Source organism: Balearica regulorum, chromosome 18, assembly GCF_011004875.1.
Source record: "Balearica regulorum gibbericeps isolate bBalReg1 chromosome 18, bBalReg1.pri, whole genome shotgun sequence".
Taxonomy (NCBI): domain Eukaryota; kingdom Metazoa; phylum Chordata; class Aves; order Gruiformes; family Gruidae; genus Balearica; species Balearica regulorum.
This window is the reverse complement of record NC_046201.1, coordinates 14,087,325-14,108,169: the sequence shown is the minus strand read 5'-3', so window position 1 is coordinate 14,108,169 and position 20,845 is coordinate 14,087,325. Positions and strand designations below refer to the sequence as shown.

At 44.2% G+C, this 20,845-nt stretch overlaps 1 protein-coding gene across 1 annotated transcript in view; it reads left to right on the top strand.

The window, feature by feature from the left end:
* The window catches only part of GLP2R (glucagon like peptide 2 receptor), a 44,990-nt gene extending 43,305 nt beyond the window's left edge, over nt 1–1,685 (top strand). Inside the window, exon 13 of the mRNA XM_075770512.1 lies at nt 1,202–1,685. Within this exon, the coding sequence (XP_075626627.1) occupies nt 1,202–1,540 (339 nt within the window). The 3' untranslated portion in view covers nt 1,541–1,685. The remainder of the gene's footprint in view (nt 1–1,201) is intronic.
* The last annotated feature ends 19,160 nt before the right edge of the window (nt 1,686–20,845 follow it).

The following is a 20,845-nucleotide window of genomic DNA, read 5'->3' as shown; positions in this document are numbered from 1 at the left end:
CAAGCTTGTCAATACAGTTCTTGTATTGGGGCCCCAGAATTAGATGTAGTATTCAGAGGTAGTCTAAGTTACTGAGTAAAGAAGAACAATCACTTCTCTTGATCTACTGCCTCTGCTCCTGTCCATACAACCCAGTGCCTTCATCACTGGCACAGCTGCATGCTGCCTTTGCCTTATCACACTGACTTGCTACAACCTACCCAAAAAACGATGCTATGTAGGCTGTGGAATTAGTCTCACTTAATTTTAAATGTTTTCTAAGTTGAATCTCACTGTCTGTCCTTCCCTTACATTTGGTCCGGGTGCAGACCTCCACTACTTATAAACAGATATGTCAGTAGCACTTCAGAGTCTGGCACAGCCAGCTGGCGTGGTACACACTACACTGACACAGGTACATGAGTTGGACACCTTCTTAAAGGCACTAGTGAAACAAACAAGATGGACTTTATACAAAAGGTAGGCTATATGTTCCTAATATTTAACAAGGAAACCTGGAGCAATTTCAGAACTACCGAAATAAAAGAGAGAGCTGGCACTTGTCTACAGTACAGGAGGACTTGTCTAACATTTGTGAAGGGCACAGGACTGCTACCATCTCTCATCAGCAGTTGAAAGGTGCTCTTTTGGCCTTGTACCTCCTGGTACAGCTGAGCTATCAGGCCAATGGGCCTGCTGGTTAGAGCCAAGGCAAATCCCGCTCCTCTGGGCCGGCCTGGAGCCTGCCCTCCAGCTCGGGGGATGCAGGCAGCCGGACACTTAGTGCAAGGATTTAAGGCAGGCTGCCAGATAAACAACTTTAACAAAACAAACCAGATATCCAAACACAACATTCTGGCAAAGCTGCATGGTCCTCATTTCCACAGCCCCTTTTCCTCCTGCTCACTTCATCAGGCTGTAAACATGAAAGTCACTTGAGCTCTCCCACACACATGCATTAGGATCACAGCGTATCAGAGATTCAGGGGCTAGGAAAATCTTCCCTAAATTAGACTGAAGAGGATGCAGTCTTAAGGTGAACTTTGTAAACAAGTCTGTTTCTACTCTATGAGGACCTCGCCAGGTGGATGGTGCACCCCAATGGGGCAGGAAGCTCAGCACATCCATAGTCCCTCTCACTCTATAATTAGCATTTGGCTAGTGGACTGCAGGGTGGTCACAAGACATCACCATGGACAGACTGTTTTCTTCTCCCCTCCAGGTGAAAGCAGAGCTCCAGAAGCAGTGGTCCCGCTTCCTGCTGGCAGATCCCTTTGGCTGTAAACTCTGCTTTTTTGGGGAAAACATAAAATACCTCAGGAAATGTTCACAGAAACGAAAAAAACAGCACCTCAGCAGCAAACACCACTTGTGCCTGCAGGCAAGTGAGACCTGGGGCATGCAGCTCCAGCAGGTGCTAGTGAAGCAGAGGACAGATCTCAGTCCAGAGCAAAGCTGTGCTCTCCCATCTCGTCCACGGGCAAGCATGTCAGACAGCAGCGAAGGAGAAGTCACCACTGGAGAGACAACCGAGGAAGTCTTTGAAGAAAGTGAGATTTAGAAAGCTGTCCACTAGAACAGCACCTTCCAACAGCCACGGTATTTTGAAAGATCTTCTCTCACCTCCAGAATGTACAGATCTCTGGGATGTGCAACACAAGGAGGAAGCAGTGAATATCCCAATTGTCTCAGTTTTCTTAATCTGAGAAAAATGTTGATCTGGATGTTGCTAACCTGTGTGGCTGGGGTAGAGGAGGTTTGCTGAATCAAAAAATGCTTTGAATTCACCAGTCTGGAAGATGATTGATGCTGAATGTACACAGGAAGCAGGATATACTCTGGAAATGAGTAGACTCTGGACACACCACGTTGTGTCCCAGCAGCTTAATCCATGCTTGACTGCCATTCTATTCACATAATAGAGTTGTTTGTTTTTCCCTTTCACAGGTGTGTTGCATAGAGATATGTGTGCAGAAGACTCTTCTCCTCCACAGACTGAAATCATTCCATCTCAAAACCACAGTTTCAGGCCAAAACCACACACATTTTGTTTAAGCAAAATGAAAGGATTTATATATATTAACAAAAAAAAGCTTGGGAAGAAACAAACTTTTGCTTGCATTTTTGAGCATCTTCACTTCAAATTTAGTGCTGGAAATGCCATTATGAAATGGAAGATCAAAATGTTGTCTTTTGAAAGTGCCCAAATCAAATGTTTTGATACACTTTTTGTTTGCTTCTTTTGGTTTTCTCTATTTTTTGACACAAGCCACACATTCTAATGCATCTGCAGCTTTGCCCTACCTGTGGCCCAAATGACAAAATAGGTCAGTGGTAAATGCTCCTTCCATCTTCCTCTCAGGGGACCCAAAATGGATAATGACATGGGATTGTTACAGCACCAAAAGAATATTGTGAAATCCTTCTTCCAGCATTTAACAAGAACCATTATGAAATTTTAATTGTCACATACAGCTCACCCAGAGACCTATGAAATTCAATTGTTTGTTAATATTCAATGAGCCAGTTTCCAAACTTGCAAGCACAAGCTAGTTGGCATACTGAAAGGAAAAAAGAAAGAGGCAACAGAAAGATTGGCAGACAATATTTATCTACAGTCTAAACGTATACCCCAGGCATACACAAGTGTAACTATCTAGCCTGCAGCCAGTTACATTGCATTTGTTATCAATTTTTCCTATACTTTACTGGCAAACACTCTATTTGAACCTAAATGCCTGCAAATGTAATAAAACATATCCTGGGCAACTGGCTCTAGGTGGCCCTGCTTGACCAGGAGGGTTGGACCAGGTGACATCCAGAGGTCCCTTCCAACCTCAGCCGGTCTGTGATTCTGTGAAAACACTGTATGTCAAATCAATAATTTTCAGGGCTGCTCATGGGCTCTATTCACACATCTTCTCTCCACCAGGTGCCAACACTGTGGCTGCCCTTCCGGCTTTCCCATCTTCTACATCTCCTCATGGGGTGCCTTCATCCTTAGACCCCTGCTGCCAGCTTTACTGCAAATGGCACTTTTAAAATATATCTTCAATGTTTTGTTTGAGCAGACTAAGTTTATGCAGCTTATATAACTTACCAATGCTTTTGAAAATTATTTATCAGTCTACAAATGTTTAGACATGTAAACTTTACCAGTTATGATATACCATTTTCTTGAAAGAGCAGATAAATTTATTGACTAGCATTAGGTTAAGAACACATTTGAGCTATCACATTTCTGGTACCTTTCAAAAAGTATTTCTTTTACAGTTCTATCAGTGTTAAAATCTTAACCTATTTAATCAATACAAGGTTGTCTATTTCATTAAAATATTAATAAAATGTAAATATTCGATCCATTTAAAAATATATCTGCAGTTTTAAAAGGTTTTTTACCAGAATGTTTATTCTGTTTATACAGCATTTTACTGCAGTGGATTTCTCCACCATCCATTACAAGCATTAGACAGTACCTATCTGTTGACTGTGTCTTCTCCAACTTAAGAAAGACTGGTTCCTTCTAGAGCTGTTCTTTAAGATATTAAAAAGCTTGAAATGATTTAGAATGCATTTTACTTGGGTACTAAAAATGCAAAAGTGTAAGATTTTACTGCATCTCAGTAAATAATTTCCTTTTTAATTGCATTTTAAAATATTTCAAATGGTCAAGAAGCTAGTTTTCTGTGCTCTCAACAGCAGTCCCTGCTAGGTGCATTTTCCCCTCTATTATGTCTACAGTCTTTTTGCCTCTTTCAGTATATAAAAATCAACTTTTTTGTATATACAAACCCTGGAGGCCTGATAAAAACAATCATGACATGGATCCCTTCGGAAAGTGTGTTTGTAAGTAGATAAATCAGCAAGTTTCATCATAAAAATATAGCATTATTTATTATGGCACTAAAGTACAGAAGTTGTTAAATCTGGATGGCCACACACACGATGTATCTATTACAAGCTCCTCAGTTCTAAATAAAATATTGAGCAGTCTAGAAGACAGCAGCAGACTCAACAATTCAAACATATTAGTAGAATCAGCAAAAATAGCTATGAAAAGAGTCAGCAAAAAAAGCTGACTCTCCTCCTAGGAAGGTGAAGGTCTGCAGCTAGGTATCTTTTCCTTCCACTCTTTGTGAAGCTCCAGGGCCACAGGAGGGATACTGCAGCCAGAGGAGCTGGTCCCTGGAACGTGAGACAGAAGCCAGACAACTACAAGCTGCACAGATTGGAGTGACAGATACAGTTGGGAGAAAGGGCAAGAAATATGATCTCGCTCTGATGAAACAAGAGGTGAAGGAGACAGATTGGCCCAAATCAGTCTTTGTTTGCAAATGATATTTTGTGGAAATTACTTATCCAATTTGCACACAGAATAATTATCAGAGAACAAAAACTTTAACATTAGACCAGGTTTTTATGCTTGTCTAGACCTAGTAACAGGCTTTTTCTCTTTATCAATCAATTGCTCACCTTTACTCCCCAGATTTCCATTGCCTTTGCCTTATAAGAAAGACTGGTGTGAGCTAAAGGCTTCTTCCCTCTCAACGAGATACCCCATCCTTCCAGGGTCCTGGTGAGTTTGGTCTCTGCTGAGTCAGTCCATTAAGGTGGGATAAGGTTAAGACAAGGTGGGATATTCATGCTCAGGGCATCAGACAACTTCCACTAAAACTTGACTCCCACAGCTTCGAAGTTGTCTTTGCCAAGGATTTTGCTTTCCATCAAAACTTGTATGACAAAAAATTGAATTTCAAGCCCAGAATAGCTTGTGGGGTTCAACAGAGCTTTCCCATTAGATGTAGTGTGTTAACTGATCTAATTTGTATGAATAAGGTTTACACAATCTTAATAATCTGCTGTGAGACATGCTATAAATTTTTATGCTTTACTACACATAAAGCATAACCTTCCAGACACAGTGGCTCCTTCTATGGCCAGAGATGTCAACTATATGCTAATTATAAATGTGTACTTACATTCTTTGTTTAAATATATTGCTTCTACATACCAGGGTCTGTGCCTCAAAGGCTCAAATACTAAAGCACAAACACTCCAGTCTTGAGAGCTCTCTGTCAGTTATGTGTTGGAATCAATAATGCTGGTTTATATTTTTTAAAATATGGAATAAATCCAGTAGATTAAGAAAGATGTGCCCGTTCTGTCGTTTGATGTGCTCACTTCCCAATAGAAATGAAGTAAGGCGAAGAGTCACACATGTGCTACCTCACTGAATCCTATGAAAAACAGAAATTTGGGAAGGTCAGATGTCTAGGAGACACTCCCGCACTAATGTTCTGTTTTGTTCCAGTGCAAACACAAATTAATATAAGAACCTTTTTTTTTTTTTTTTTTAACACATAAAATGGATAAACAAAGGAGCCTATGACAACTTGTTCTTAAACTACAGTCATCTTCCCTCTAGCATGTTGAGGTTGGGATGGGTGTAGGTCTATCTTATCTACTGACCAAACTATGGCACGGTAATGGTATCCCTACACCTCCAACCTCAAGTACCGGAGATGAAAAGGTGATGCTGTGCCTCTGGGTCTATTTGGACTTCCCATACACATGCATCTGATACCTGTGTTGGGTTTGCGTGGCAAGGTTTTGGTAGCGGGGGGGGGGGGGCTACAGGGGTGGCTTCTGTGAGAAGCTGCTAGAAGCTTCCCCTGTGTCTGATAGAGCCAATGCCAGCTGGCTCCAAGATGAACCTGCTGCTGGCCAAGGCCAAGCCAATCAGCGCCTCTGTGATAACATATTTAAGAAGGAAAAAAAAAAAACAGAGAGAGTTTTTTGCAGCCGGAGAGAGGAGTGAGAAGATGTAAGAACATCTGCAGACACCAAGGTCAGTGCAGAAGGAGGGGCAGGAGGTGTTCCAGGCACCGGAGCAGAGATCCCCCTGCAGCCTATGGTGAAGACCATGGTGAAGCAGGCTGTCCCCCTGCAGCCCGTGGAGGAAGGATGAGGAGGTGTAGAGATTCCACCTGCAGCCTGTGGAGGCCCCCATGCCGGAGCAGGTGGAGGCACCTGAAGGAGGCTGTGACCCCGTGGGAAGCCCACGCTGGAGCAATCTCCTGGCAGGACCTGTGGACCCGTGGAGAGAGGAGCCCATGCCAGAGCAGGTTTGCTGGCAGGACTTGTGACCCCATGGGGGACCCACGCTGGAGCAGTTTGCTCCTGAAGGTCTGCACTCCATGGAAGAGACTCACGTTGGAGAAGTTGGTGAAGGACTTTCTCCCGTGAGAGGGACTCCATGTTGGAGCAGGGGAACGATGAGAGGAGTCCTCCCGCTGAGGATGAAGAAGCAGCAGAAACACCGCGTGATGAACTGACCGTAACCCCCACTCCCCGTCCCACTGTGCCGCTGAGGGGGGCGGAGGTTGAAGCCGGGAGTAAGTTGAGCCCAGGAAGATGGGAGGGGTGGGGGGAGGTGTTTTAAGATTTCATTTTATTTCTCATTCCTCTACTCTCTTTTGCTTAGTAATAAATTAGATGAATTCCTTCTCTAAGTTCGGTCTGTTTTGCTCGTAACGATAACTAGTGAGTGATCTCTCCCTGTCCTTATCTTGACCTATAAGCTTTTCATTGTACTTTTTCTCCCCTGTCTAGTGAAGGAGGGTGACGTGGTTTAGGCCCAGCCGGCAGCTGAGCGCCACGCGGCCGCTCACTCACTCCTTCCCCAGCGGGACGGGGAGGAGAATGAGAAAAAACAATGGCAAAAAGCCTCGAGGGTTGGGATAAGGGCAGTTTACTGGGACAACAAGGGAGAGGGAAAAAAACAATCAACAACAGTGCTGATAACTAATATTAACAATGGTGATAATAGAGAACAATTTAGCGAACCAACGACCGACCGAACGACCAGACACTCAGCCCTTCCCGAAACTGCGCCTCCCCTCCCCTACCCAACTAGCCCCCTTTTATGGTGAGCATGACTTCACATGGTATGGAATAGCCCCCCGGCCAGCTTGGGTCACCTGTCCTGGCTATTTGTGAAATTAACTCTATCCCTGCCAGAACCAGGACAGAGGGGAGTGATAGAGCGGCTCTGGTGGGCATCTAGCCCCCAGCCAGGGTCAACCCACCACAATATCAGAACTGGAGGAAGAGAAGTCCAGGCATGTACCTTCTTCAGCAGTCTTGATCTTTGTGAGTGCTCAGTCTTCAGTGCAAATTGAAGACAACCTAGAGTGTGTGGGACACAGAGCAGCAGGAGAAGAAATGCCAAACCATAACATACCTCCTCAGAAGACAGTAGGCCACAACTTCCTGGGCACAATCCCCTCACCCCAGACTGATGTCAGCTTCTTCACCTGCACAGTAGAGCAAACCACTTCCACTTGACTACAGGTCAAGTTCAGCAGCCTGTTGTCCCTTGCTCCACTCTCTGATATCCCTCTAGCACCAGCATCTGATGTTGCTGGCAGTCCCTGTTGCAACACTCAAAGCTTCTCTACTGGCACTTCTACAACAGCCTGATGGCAGAAGCTGCATTCAGGGACTTGTGATGTCCTCAGTTCACCAGCTCTCACCATCTTTGGGTCTCCCATAGTACTTCTCACTATACTAGCAACCTCACCATTCCCATCTGCCATTGCTAAATTGGCTTATTATTTGGTCAGGGTACCAGGTTGTTAGGCAGGCTGCATACATGCCTCAACTTTGTAGGAACTTTCAGGATACAGCTTCTTCCTTTCATTTGCTTTAGGAATTTTCTTACTTTTTCCCATCAGTCTCAGTAAGAGGAGACATCCTCCCAGTAAGAGGAACTCTGTGATCTGTAAAATTCTTAATGACATTAGATTTTCTTTTTTTTTAAAATTCAAAAATATTTTACTGACATATTCTTTTTCAGCTTTCATTGCAACCACAATTCTGGATTTTTTATTATTCCTTTTCAGCCTGCCATTCCAAGTATCACAAACCTTCTGCTGCACTAGATATGTTATGTTTAGGTATCTTTGCAGTCATTCCCGGAGCCACACAGAACTACAGTGAGAAGCAGCTGTTTGTAAACTATGTTATTGCAATTATCTCCAGGAAATTAAATTGAAGCTGCCACATAACCAGGCCTCAAAGGGGCAGTTTCCTTGTCTATTATGTTCATCACATTGTAATGATTATTTTCACTCATCACAGCCAAATTCTCACTGCTGTCCCTGTTTGCTGTTCAGCTTCTTTCTTTGCCTTCTCTGGAGTCAGCTCTGACTTCAAGCCCAGCAGCATCTCTGCAGACACTGCTGAGCAGCAGTCATGGGCTGTTCACCCTCTCCCACAGGCTTCCCTCTTCCATGTGTGTATCTGAGTCCCTCTGGGGCTCACGGAGAGTCCTGTCTACCCAGCATGCCATGCCTGTCTACTCAAATGCCAAAATCCTGTTTGATTTTACTATGTTCCAAATGGGTCCTTTCCTCACAGTGTCACAGTTTCCCTGCTTGGAGGACCATACAATTGCCAGAAAAATGGCACAATTTGCAGGGAGTTTGGACCTGTTTGGATGTGAAGAGCTGACTCCACATGATGTGTACCCCTTAACCACAGCCACCACACGGGCCACATCATCAGCAGAGATGATGAGGCTGACCAAGCGCTCGCTCCTGGCTTCCTCCCTTCCTTTGTGTTTAAGGGCTGGTGCTTTGGTCTGGCTCTGTGTAATGCTTTGGGATTGCAGTCTGCCCTACTTCAGAGTCCTCTCTTCAGGCAGGCAGTGAGGCTTCACAAGGAGGGTGTTAAACACCAAATAGAAGAACTAAAGAAAGCAACAACAAAAAAACCCAAACAAACAAAAAATAAATGCACTAGGGCTAATTCTTCAGCTTTTTCCTGCCTCCTTTGTCTCACAGTGCCACCTCTGGCAGGTAGCCAGAGTTTAGGGGTGAGAGGATGCAAATGGCATTTCCACTTAAAGCTGCCAGTATGTGGTTTAAGCACATTCATATTTGAATTTTATGGACACAATGAACAGAGGACTGGGACTCAGGATGTTTAAATTTTACACACGATGACTTCTACCTTGCTGGGTAACTTTGGAAAAGTCATGTCAGCTCCATGTGCTTCCCCTTTATGAAACAAAGGTGACAGTAATGACTGCTTGTTCAAAGCAAGGGAATAACAGGGTCATCATTACTGTTTATTACTTAAATCCAAAGTGTCAAAGATTCAGATAAAAAATATAAAAGTCCAAAGACAGGTTAAAATATAATACTTTGATTTTGATTTTTTTTTTTTCTTTAAATCTTATTTCCAGACCTGTACTCTGCTTTAGGTGGTTTGATGCATTTGTATTAGCATTCTTCCAGCAGCATCCTTAAAGGCAGGAAAGGGGTGGTGGGTTGGTAATGGTTCAGAGTTACAGCTGTGAGGAGCAGTAAGGCAGCAGGAAAGACATAGCACAAGTCTTTATTTGTACCTTATAAGGAATAAATAATGTACCTAAAACTTTAAACTTTGAGGGAGATGATAGACAAAAATCTGAGGTGTCTCTGCAGCTCTATTGGCAGCTGCATGCTCTGAACACTGCAAAGCAGGACTCAGCTCTGATCCCTAGAACAGCTGTATAGGATGGGTAGGAACACTGAGGAGTTGTGTACCCTAAAGGATTTTCCCCATTTTTTCAGACATTTGAGTATCACTGAACTCAAAATTCCACAACAGAAAAAAATCACAAAGAGTAACTGCCTTAATTCTCTTTTTAGTCAACACATTAAGTTGCACTGTAGTTGCTCACAGAAACTCACTGTCAGAGATGTTGCTTCCCACCTCGCCCGCTCTCCAGTCCAAAGGCCAACTTGTGCACCGGAAGGGCACTCTGTGCTTTGAAGCCCAGTTGGCTGAAAGCATCTCTTATGCCATACTGTGAGTTAAGAACTGCTCAGGCACATGCCTGTGCATAGTGCCAGAATTCTGTTGGCTGGCTCCAGGACACCTAGGTCAACGTTTGGAAGCAGTGCATGAACCTGCAGAGGTGTGCAGACTCCTGAAGAGTCTGGAGAGCACTAGGTTTATCAAGGATGAGATCCACCCGACGGTACTGAGGGAGCTGGCAGAAGTGCTCACCAAGCCACTTTCCATCATTTATCAGCTAACCTGACTAACTGGGGAGGTCCTAGTTGACTGGAGGTTAGCCAATGTGATGCCCATCCACAAGAAGGGCCAGCAGGAGGATCTGGGGAACTACAGGCCTGTCAGTCTGACCTCGGTGCCGGGGAATGTTATGGAGCAGATCATCTTGAGCACCATCATGTGGCATGTACAGGACAACCAGGCGATCAGGCCCAGTCAACATGGGCTCATGAAAGGCAGATCCTGCTTGACTAAGCAGATCTCCTTCTATGACAAGGTGACCCGCTTAGTGGATGACGGAAAGGTTGTGGATGTTGTCTACCTGGACTTTTGTAAAGCCTTTGACACCGTTTCCCACAGCATTCCCCTGGAGAAACTGACTGCTCAAGGCTTGGATGGGCATACGCTTTGCTGGGTAAAAAACTGGCTGGATGGCCAGGCCCAAAGACTTGTGGTGAATGGAGTTACATCCAATTGGCGGTCAGTCTCAAGTGGTGTTCCCTGAGGTGCAGTACTGGGGGCAGTTCTCTTTAATATCTTTATCAATGATCCGGACGAGGGGATTGAGTGCACCCTCAGTAAGTTGGCAGACAACACCAAGTTGGGCAGGAGTGTTGATCTGCTTGAGGGTAGGAAGGCTCTACAGAGGGATCTGCACAGGCTGAATCGATGGGCTGAGGTCAATTGTATGAGGTTCAATGCTAAGTTCTGGGTCCTGCACTTGGGTCACAACAATCTCGTGCAATGTTACAGGCTTGGGGAAGAGTGGCTGAGAAGCTGCGTGGCGGAAAAGGGCCTGGGGGTATCGGTTGGTAGCTGGCTGAATATGAGCCAGCAGTGTGCCCAGGTGGCCAAGAAGGCCAATAGCATCCTGGTTTGTATCAGGAATAGTGTGGCCAGCAGGACTGGGGAAGTGATCGTGCCCCTGTACTTGGCTCTGGTGAGGCCACACCTCGAATACTGTGTTCAGTTTTGGATCCCTCAGTACAAGAAGGACATTGAGGTGCTGGGGTGTGTCCAGAGAAGGGCAACGAAGCTGGTGAAGGGTCTGGAGACGACGTCTTATGAGGAGTGGCTGAGGGAACTAGAGTGGTTTAGTCTGGAGAAAAGGAGGCTGAGGGGAAATCTACAGCTACCTGAAAGGAGGTTGTTGGTCTCTTCTCCTAAGTAACAAGCGACAGGACAAGAGGAAATGGCCTCAGGTTGCATCAGGGGAGGTTTAGGTTGGATATTAGGGAAAAATTTCTTCAGTGAAATGGTTATCCAGCATTGGAAAAGACTGTGTCAGGAAGTGATTAAGTCACTGTCCCTGGAGGTATTTTTAAGATGTGTAGATATGGTGCTTAGGGACATGGTTTAGTGGTGGGCTTGGTAGTGTTAGGTTTACAGTCAGACTCAATGATCTTAAGGATCTTTTCCAACTTAAATTATTTTATGATTCTAAGGTCACACCTGGCCATACATCAGTCAACTCCCCATACACTCGTTTAAGCAGAAAGAAGCTCTGGACTCTGAGTTGGAAGGAAGTCATGGTGTTGTCCAGCCAAGACCCCAGTCTTGGGGTCTGGAGAGGCCCGGAGACCCCAGTCTGGAGAGGCCTGAATGCCAAGGACCTAGGATGTGGTACAGCACATCAACCCTCAATATGAGGCAGCCTTTGTAACCTGTGGGAGGCCCTTTCTTGTCATCATCTTTTGCAGTACAGGGATCCTTGCAACCTAAACCAGCATCTCTTGATTATCCTCCTGGGACAATCAGGTGTGTGGGGCAAGTAGCAAGAAGCTCAGATGTGGTCCACTACCCCTGCAAACCACAGAGCAACCTGTTGAGCTGTAAAAGTACAGGACAGATGAAGCTCTTGAGTGAACGGGATGAGGAATGAGATGTGTGCAAAGACAGCGTTGTGAGTAGTAGCATGGGTCTAGAAGGTACAGCTACATTGTCAAGACTTTTCTGTATTAATGTGACAGTGAGTTATGCAAGAAGTTGCCTAATGAATGGAAGAAAGAGATAGGGGATAAGCCACTAATAAAATGTAAAACCGAACCAGTCTGAGTAGAAGAAATTGTAGAATGAAGGAGATAAGGAGGAAGAGGAACCTGTGAAGGCTGACAGAGAAAAACAGAGATACAACAGATGAGAGACTAAATCTAAGGCAGTGAACAGAGATCGCATAGAACCACAAGAGACCAAGACCAGTTGTGATCAAGAAACAGGCAGTTAGCAGCTTCCAGGTAGAAGAAAAAACCAGCACAGAGCAAAGATGAGGTCCAGGTAAAATCCATAGGAGAGACAGAGGTCTGGGGGTGAGCAGGAAATAAGATTCTGGTATTGTAACCATCATTATGTTTTAGTTCATGGCTGGAAGAAAGAGGCTGGAGCTCCATGTGAAGAAGAATGAGTGAGGCAGCTTTGGGGTGTAGGTCTTTTTTTTTCCTTTTTTTGTTTTTCAGGCATGTGACATTTGGAAGCAGTAGAGAGCAGAAGAAAGCAGAGAGACAAAGTAACAGAGAGGAGGTAGCAAGAATGGAGTTGAGGTGAGGCAATGCCAGGCAGAGTGGAAGAGAACAAATGAAAAACAAGCAAAAGAAAAATCTCCACTCCTTTGGGGAGAGAAGAATTCAGTGTGACAGAGGAAGGAAGCAGGAAAGACAGGAAATCAGGGAAGGAGATGGGTGAATTTTATTGAAATTTATTTGAAAAAGGTATCAGGAGATCAATTGATCAATCATTAACTGATCTGTCTGTTTATATATTTATCTGTCTGTCTGTCCATTTATCTGGTAACTTGGGTATGGTCAGAATATTATGCCCCCTGGAGCATATTAAACATGGAGATCCCCAGCACCTGAGGTGTCCAGGAAAGAATGCTGTTCTGCCTGGGGCTGCTGGTGCAGCTCTGTACAAAGAGGTGGAGTTCTGTATGGGCTGGAGTGAAAGCCAGCATAGAAACAGCAGCAGTTGCAGATAAGGCTGAAGAAGTCTGGTGGAAATGAAGAAAGTAGATTAGTGGAGAGGATTTATGGAATTGAACTGTCCCAGGAACAAGAATGGATGTTGCAGGATAACAAACCAGACAGAGTCTTTAGAGAGAAAGGGTGCAGAATGGAGAGGGAGATGACAGCTGAAGGAACTCAGGGAATAATCATCATGAATTGCATCAGCAATTCAGGTGTCAGAAGAAGTGGCTGGTGAGGGGGCTGGATGAGAAGATGCCATTGGATGACACTAAGTGATGCACGGTAGGAGAGAAAGCAGGAAGAAATAGGGAGGTCAAAAGGAGAATCATTTACTGGAGGCAGAGTTGTGGGAAGTTAAGGGGTTGACTCTGAAATGAGACAAATGAGACAGAGGGGTATAATGTATGTATATGTGTACAGTTGAGGCAGGAACTGAGCGGCCTGAAGAAAGGGTGAAGAAATTATTGCCTGTGGCCAAGGGTAGCTCAGAGAGTAAGGTGGAGTGATGTCTTTGTTGGTGAGCAACAGGTAGGTGTGATGTTTAAAAAAAGTACAAGCCAAAACCAGCAGAGGCAATATCTGTGCAAGGAGAGCATTTACTCTGACAAGAGCATCATTGTGCTGGACCCATTGCCTAGGGTCAACACTTCTCTGATAGCTTTACACATGGATGGTAGAGGGGAATTAGTATCTTACTTCTCTGTTGTAACCACCTTGCTTTTACTACTGCCTTGGGCCAAAACTGCTTCTCTAGGCCTACTTTCCTGTACCAAGTCAGTAGAAGTTATGCTTGTCTTAAGATTTTAGAATATACAGATCTTTCTCCATATTTCAATGTTACTGGTTTTGATAACAGCATCTATAAGCATTGCAGAACAATTTTTATGCAAGAAATTCAAAACACTATATTCTTATAGTTGTTAGCTAGTTCCTATTAACTCTGAGGCAAAGAATTGCAGAGCACAGGAACTATCAGGAGAAAAAGCAACACAAATAAAAAAGTGCTATGGATCATTAGGAAAGAAATAGCCACTCAGCATTATGTTATTCTCAGTGGGCCTGCATCTTAAATACCTTGTGTAGTTATGTCCGTCCCACCTGGAGAGGACAAAGCAGAGCTAGGTCAGGCACATAGAAGGAGGATTTTGGAATCAGAACTGCTCACCCTGAACAACGCATGATTGGGGCAGGAGGGAAGGAACATGACAGTGAGCTGTCAGGTCATAGGTTGACTATAGAAGGCAAGTAGCTGTCTCTTCCCATGCAAGAACTAAGACAACAGATTAACCTCGAGAGGTGCAAATTAGTAGGCAGCAGAAGGAGATGCTTCATATTGTACATCACTGTGCTGTGCAGCTGTTTTCCACATAATGTTATGGGAAGTTTGTATCAGTTTCAAAATCAGCTCATGGGAGAAAGAAAATAATCTGTCAAGTGCTGTTTAAATACAACACTGCAACTGTTGAGGAAGAGAGTCCCTGAGCAAGGATCACGAGGGTCCCAAAGCGTAACACATACAACTGTAACACATTTGCAGGCATTTGAATGATAATGTGAGCAAACATGAAAGAATCCTGAGAATTGTGAGCAGTGCTAAGAGAGTGTCCTGACTTGACTCCCAGGTTTCCACATTAACCACAGCACCATCCAGCAACTTTTCTCCCTTTTAAATAGACCTGCCAGAAAGTGAAAGGGTCCTGAAGCCTGGACCCATGAGCAGAGTGCCATGATTGTCACAATGTTGGAGAAGTCAGCTTAAAGATGTCTGAGCAGCTGATGTAAAAAGAGAGTCCTAGTCTCTTTGAGCAAACAAGCAGAGACAAATGATACAATCTTAAAATATTTGCTAAGTCTAGGGAAAAAAAAAAATCATAGCTCTGGAAATAAAAAGACTACAACTTATGCTGTAGCTCCAGGAGACTGAGTGTTTGGTTTTCTACTTTATAAAACGAGAAGTCAAAATAAAATCAGAGCTAGATGTTCTCATCCTCTACTTTTAGGGACTTGTGAAAAAACAGTGCAATCAGAGCAGGCAGCATTAACCAGTGAGGCTGGACTGTTTGGCCCTACAATAAATACTTCACTAGTGCATGTTTGTAATTTTTTTTCATTTGTATAAGGACCAAGACAGTAATTTATACAAGCAAGATTCTTTGAGTAAGAAATGTGACATTAGTATTTCTGTGGTTTGAGTCAAGAATGAGGATCCTAACTGCTGAAACTTCACTTGGGGGGGGGGGGGTTAGTTCAATGTAAGGTCTGCAAAAAGCATTCCTTGGGCCATTTTGTCTTGACCATCAGTTCAGAAATTGCCATTGTATTTCATGAAACCATGTGAGAGGAATGTTAGTTGGCACCTATGTAGCAAACCAGAAAAGATTACAAAAGCTAAGTTAAACCAATAGTTTCAACTTTGCACATAGCTTCGCTTTTAAGGGCCTCATGAAGGACATACGTCACAATGCCCTGTGAGGGTTCAAAAACACTTTCAGCCCATTCAGCTTGTAGAATAAGTTTAACTTCTTCATTTGACTCACAAAAGTAGTTATGACTACTCCTATTCAGTGGTCTTGTGTGAATCCTTCCATGAGCAGTGCAAATCACTATGAGCATCTCTGACCTGCAGCCTGGTTCTCTGTCCATTGTAAGCCCTGCAAAGCAGAATTGTCTCTTCTTGTGTTTGTACAATGGTCAACATGGATGCAGACAGATCCAACAGATCACTGTCTGTCAGGCCCCTAAGTGCACCAGTATGACTTAACTGCCCTCACCAGCCTGACCCATACCCTCTGCCCATAGTTCCAAAAGAACCATTTAAGTTCAGGCCTGAGCTATGTTGTAGGTGTCTAAACTATGTTCTATGTGCAGCGATCTCCAGCTTTGCCTCTTGGATGGACCTCAGCCTTTGTTGTAGGCTTGTCTCCTAGTCCTGTGTCTGCCTCGTCTCCTGTTCCTCCTGACAAAATTCCATGGATGAACCTGGTTCATCACCTCACCTTGTCTTAGGATGCCAGTGCACCCCATCACCAGCACTCCGCTTTTTCCACACTTTTCAGACCTGTGCCTCTGGTCAGTGATGGCTCTGCCTGTGCTGTAGTCACTTAGCTCCAGTTTGTTCCACCTTCATGGAGTAACCCTGCCTCTTGCTGCTTCCTGATACCATTGCTCAGCACATTTTTAATCAGGAAACAGGACTATTTGTGATGGTTATATGTGAAACATTAGAAGATATAAGAAACAACTACAGTAGGGTGATACCAGGGAAAAGAACTGCCCAGTAGAGGATTATGTGGTGCCTTTCCGAACTTGGCACCCAGTTATCCACCTGGGAGGTGGAGATGCTGGGTGCCTTGGTGCTTCCAAGATTGTAGCTCCCTCTGGCATATAGTTTCAGCATCATGTCTTTTTAGCTGCAAGTTATGCCCTACTCCTTGAACAAGGCAACTTGTGCTGCATCACCACTGGTCTGCCTTAGAAGAATGCTTTAAGTACAAGGCTTTTCCCTGAAATATACTCAAAGATTTCAGATTAGGGTTAAGCAGTAATGCTTGAAGTAAGGTATGTAATGCAGCTAGAGATATGGTAGTGTCCTCTGCTGACCATACATCAAGGCCATATACGAAGAAAACAATGCAGTTAGAAAGGTGCCACATGGCACATCACAGGGCATGGCCTGTCATCTCTTTCCTTGTGGGATTCATTGAGGCACTGTAGACTGACAATGAGCAAGAATAAGTCAACTATGGCAATAAAGCCAGATTTTTAAAAGTAGGTGGCTTTCATATTTGTGGCCAAGATGATGTATTTCTGTGCTGTTAGGTCTGTGTCTGCACATTGTCCATCACTGGTCCTGGTAACACACCTTGCAATTTTCAACTGACACAGCTGCAGTTCTCTAAAGACATCCTAGTCTGAAGCCCTCTAAGGCAAAAAGGGAGGCACACTGACATCTGGTGTAAAAGACTGAAACATGCACTCCAAAAAATGCATTGTGAGACACAGAAACAGTTTTGAACTGCAGGAGGGCGAAAGGGCACTGGCAAATAACCCTGGGGTTTATCCTCAGGCAGCAAGTTGCTTAAAGAGAAAAATGGAAAAGCTATGCCTGACATAACATCATCTCCTGCATTTTAAAAAGAAACACCTAGAAGCAGTTTACCCTGTGTTCAGGAGAACTTGTAGATTCATTTTCAGTGCTATTTTTAGCAGATTTTTTTTAAAATTGTGACATTTAATCACGCCACTGATTAGATTGCTTGTTTCTCTATTTGTCTCGATGACTGGTCTTTTAACTATGCTTTATCAAGCTCCTGGTGTGTTTCTTGTCTGTAACCAGAATAGAGCTGGAGCCTCTCAGTCTGAACAGATCTCCAGTGTAAACCAAATCAGCACGGATCAGGTATAAATGCAGGTGCTCAGAACCAAAGTGCCGAGCTCACCCTTGGGCAGAAGAGCGCAGGGGCTTGCTGGGACATGTCCTGTTTTAACAACAAAAATCTGAGCCTATTAGGACCTTTGACACATCCTTGAAACTCACATTTTTGCTGCTTTGTATCCTGTCTCCAGTGGTGAAATCCTCATACAGCCCAGGAAGAGTGCACGGACAGACACTGGCACTGCCAGTGCACACCTGGCACTGCCTCCCTCAAACTCCTATCATAGCCCCTATAGCTGCAGGACCTTCTGCCACCAGAGGCTGAATGTCTGGCTCCAGCAGTGCTTGGAGTAAAACCTTTCTCCCAATAGCCTAAACCCATTTTAGTTACACAAACTTCTGACATCCTCAGCATAAGAATTTGCAGTTTGACGAATTACCTTGGGTGGTGTTTTTGTGTGTGTGTGTGTGTGAATTTAAATGCTTCTAGCAGGAGGGATTTGTGAAGAAAAGAGCTTTCTTGGCTTGTTTCAACTTCAAGTGAGGGAGAGGGACCCACAACTGCAGGGTACAAAAAAAAAAAAAAAAAAAAGAGAAATACAGGCAGGTACACTTGAAAATAACAGGCTGGGAAAAGATATAGAAGGCTGTTGAGAGGAAAGCTTCACACCCTTGGACTTCAAATGAGTTACGAGTGACAATTTAAAATTACCCTTTAGCTTCTTGGACATAAGCCCTGGTACAAAACCCCAAACTGTGAACATGGGAAGAAGTGTTCATTTGCTGAACACAAGACTGATACAAGGTTTTCTCTTTACAAACAGGAAACAGTTAATTAAGTATTCCATGGACTCTGTTAAGTTTTACTAACCTACTGACTATACTGGGTTTTTATCAGGTGTGAGGTACGAAAAAGGTACACCTCATGAAGGACTGGAGGGCACTTCCTTCAAAGGAGGAAATAATTACTGGGCACTGCAATGAATGACACTCTTCACAGTCCACACCTATATAAGCACCATAGGGTGATGCTGTCTGCCTGTTAGGTACAGCAGGCTACTGTTGGTAAAAGACTAACTCTGCTTTTATGACAGCAGGAACAGGGGCTCTGGACACTCCCGAGGCTTTATTGTTTGGGAACTGTGGGACAGTATGAGTGAGCATCTAAGAAAAACTTGTAGAAATGCCATTTTGCAAAGTAGATCTACACAAACATTTCATCTTAGGTAACAAAGCACTTGTTTTGTGTTAAAAGGGTCAACAGGTTACAAGGCTTTCCAGGCTCACCAGCTGTAATAAACATTCACCTACAATGTATGCTGGTTGCAGGAAGTCCCCATCTGAAATAATAAATAAATAAATACAAGATTTTACTCAAATCAATTGATGAGTCTTTTATTGCATACGAGTTCACTGCAGAGTACACAGTCTTAACTCTGAACAGGTATGCCTGAAATGCTGCATTTTTCCACAAGTTGCGTGACAGTCCCAAATCATTGATTGAAATATAGTATACAGTATCAAAAGTGCACACTTAGCTTCAACAGCGTAAGACAAATGCAGGGTGGTATCTGCAGCCAACAAAGCAGGTATCTAGTCCTGAAATACTCTGTATAAAGCCCTCATTCAGCCATCGCCACCTGATTACGTGCCTATGTACTTGGAGTGCTGAAGTGGGGTGTCCCTGTGGCAACAGTTCTCTTGCCGAACAGCCAGAGAGGGTCTGGCCAAGGCGGCTGGGTGCCGTTTGACACAGGGCAGTCTGCATTCACTTCAGGTTTCGGGACTGTCACAAACAAAACCTACGCTGGTTAAAACATTTTTCTCTGAATCGCAGGGGTCAGCTCATGTTTTCCCCAGGTTCCTGTAGGGTCGTCTTCTGTTGATGGGGCCATCAGTTCAGAATCTATTAAGGGACTTGGGAAGGGGCTATATCCGTCCTGCCTGTGGCATGTGCCCAGGAACAGCAACACAGGCAAGATGGTGTTTTGTGTATGCCTGAACCACTCTTCACAGCTGCACCTTGTCCAAAGCATTTCTAGAGCAGCACCTCTCCCACCACTGAGCAGTCTGAATGACTGTTTCTAAGGGGGGTGACCAGTAATGAGTGCCCTTCTCAAAAAAGCACGGCTTTTCAAAAGAGCCAAGGAATCTACACCACCTCCCACCCACCCTGACAGCAAGTAGGGCTGCACTCTGCCAGGGCTTTTCAACGGCTTCAGCATTGAAAAGCAAAGCAGTAATTCATCACAGCCATTTACTTCCAAAAACACTGCTCAAAACTGCATTCAAATGATTCACGCAAATCCACTCCAACATGTCCCACTCCCTCCTCAGGTGGGAGGAATTCTAAGTTTGTTCTGCTGCTTGGGGATGTGGTATTCCTTCACAACACTCCGCAGCAGTCTACTGCAGCTCTTCTCTGAAGCTGGAGCTGCATCAGAGCACGCAGGGTAAGAGCGTGTGGGGACCAAAGCTTGTCAGGCAGGGCTGCAGCACCATTTTGCAGTGTGCAATCAAGAGCCTACCTCTCACAGCAGTTCTTTGCTCTCTTTAACCACTGAATCGCTTCCAAATTCTGCCTTCAGCAAGACTTAGTTATTCCACCCCCAAAGGTAGGGGGAACCCAGCATAAATGCAGTGCAGGTGCTGTGAGGAACAGCAAATGGGCATCCCAAACATCCCGAGCAAAATGGGATCCGATCCAATCCTATGGTGTGCACATAGCTCTAATTTACACTTATACTTAATACTTGCAATAAAGTTAGGATACTCCCCACATACTGTGCAGTTCAGCATACAGAAAACTTGTATTTATCTGGAGATTTCAGGATCATATTGCTGATCAGGGAAACAGAAGAAGATGCAGGCTGTATTGACATACTTTTATTTATAATTAGCAGGAATTTCTGCAGTGTTAGATAACATCTTGAGGCACAAATCACGTATATTTCTTAGTCCTAAAACTGGTCTGAAATCAAATCTCTTCACTGATGCCCTGCAGCTTGCTTTCCACTTCTGAGGAATGTGAGAGGGTCAAAGGCTTAATTGCACAGTGGAATCCAAACTGATTTTTTAATTATTTTGATTTCAAAAGCCTAGCACAGATATTCCTGTGAAGAATGGGGTAAAACCTCCTGTCATTTACAACTAAATGTCGCAGTCTGCGAGGCTGCCATCCTGCTACTTCCACCACCCGCTCTGGTCTTTTCACCATTACGTTTTTCTGAGCATTGGCACTACACCAGCAGAGCAAGTGTCACGGCTTGTACAGTATAACTCCCCATCTTGGGTTTCAAAGTTGTATCAAAGTCCTCTACAACTGAAAATGCTTTTTGCTGGCAAGTTGCAGTTAAACGTACCACAGTATGTGGAGAATTGTAAGTATTCACCAAGCTGGTCTATACCATGCACTAACATCTTAAACAGCATTCTGAGTTTTATTTAGGCTACTTTGGGCAAGGTG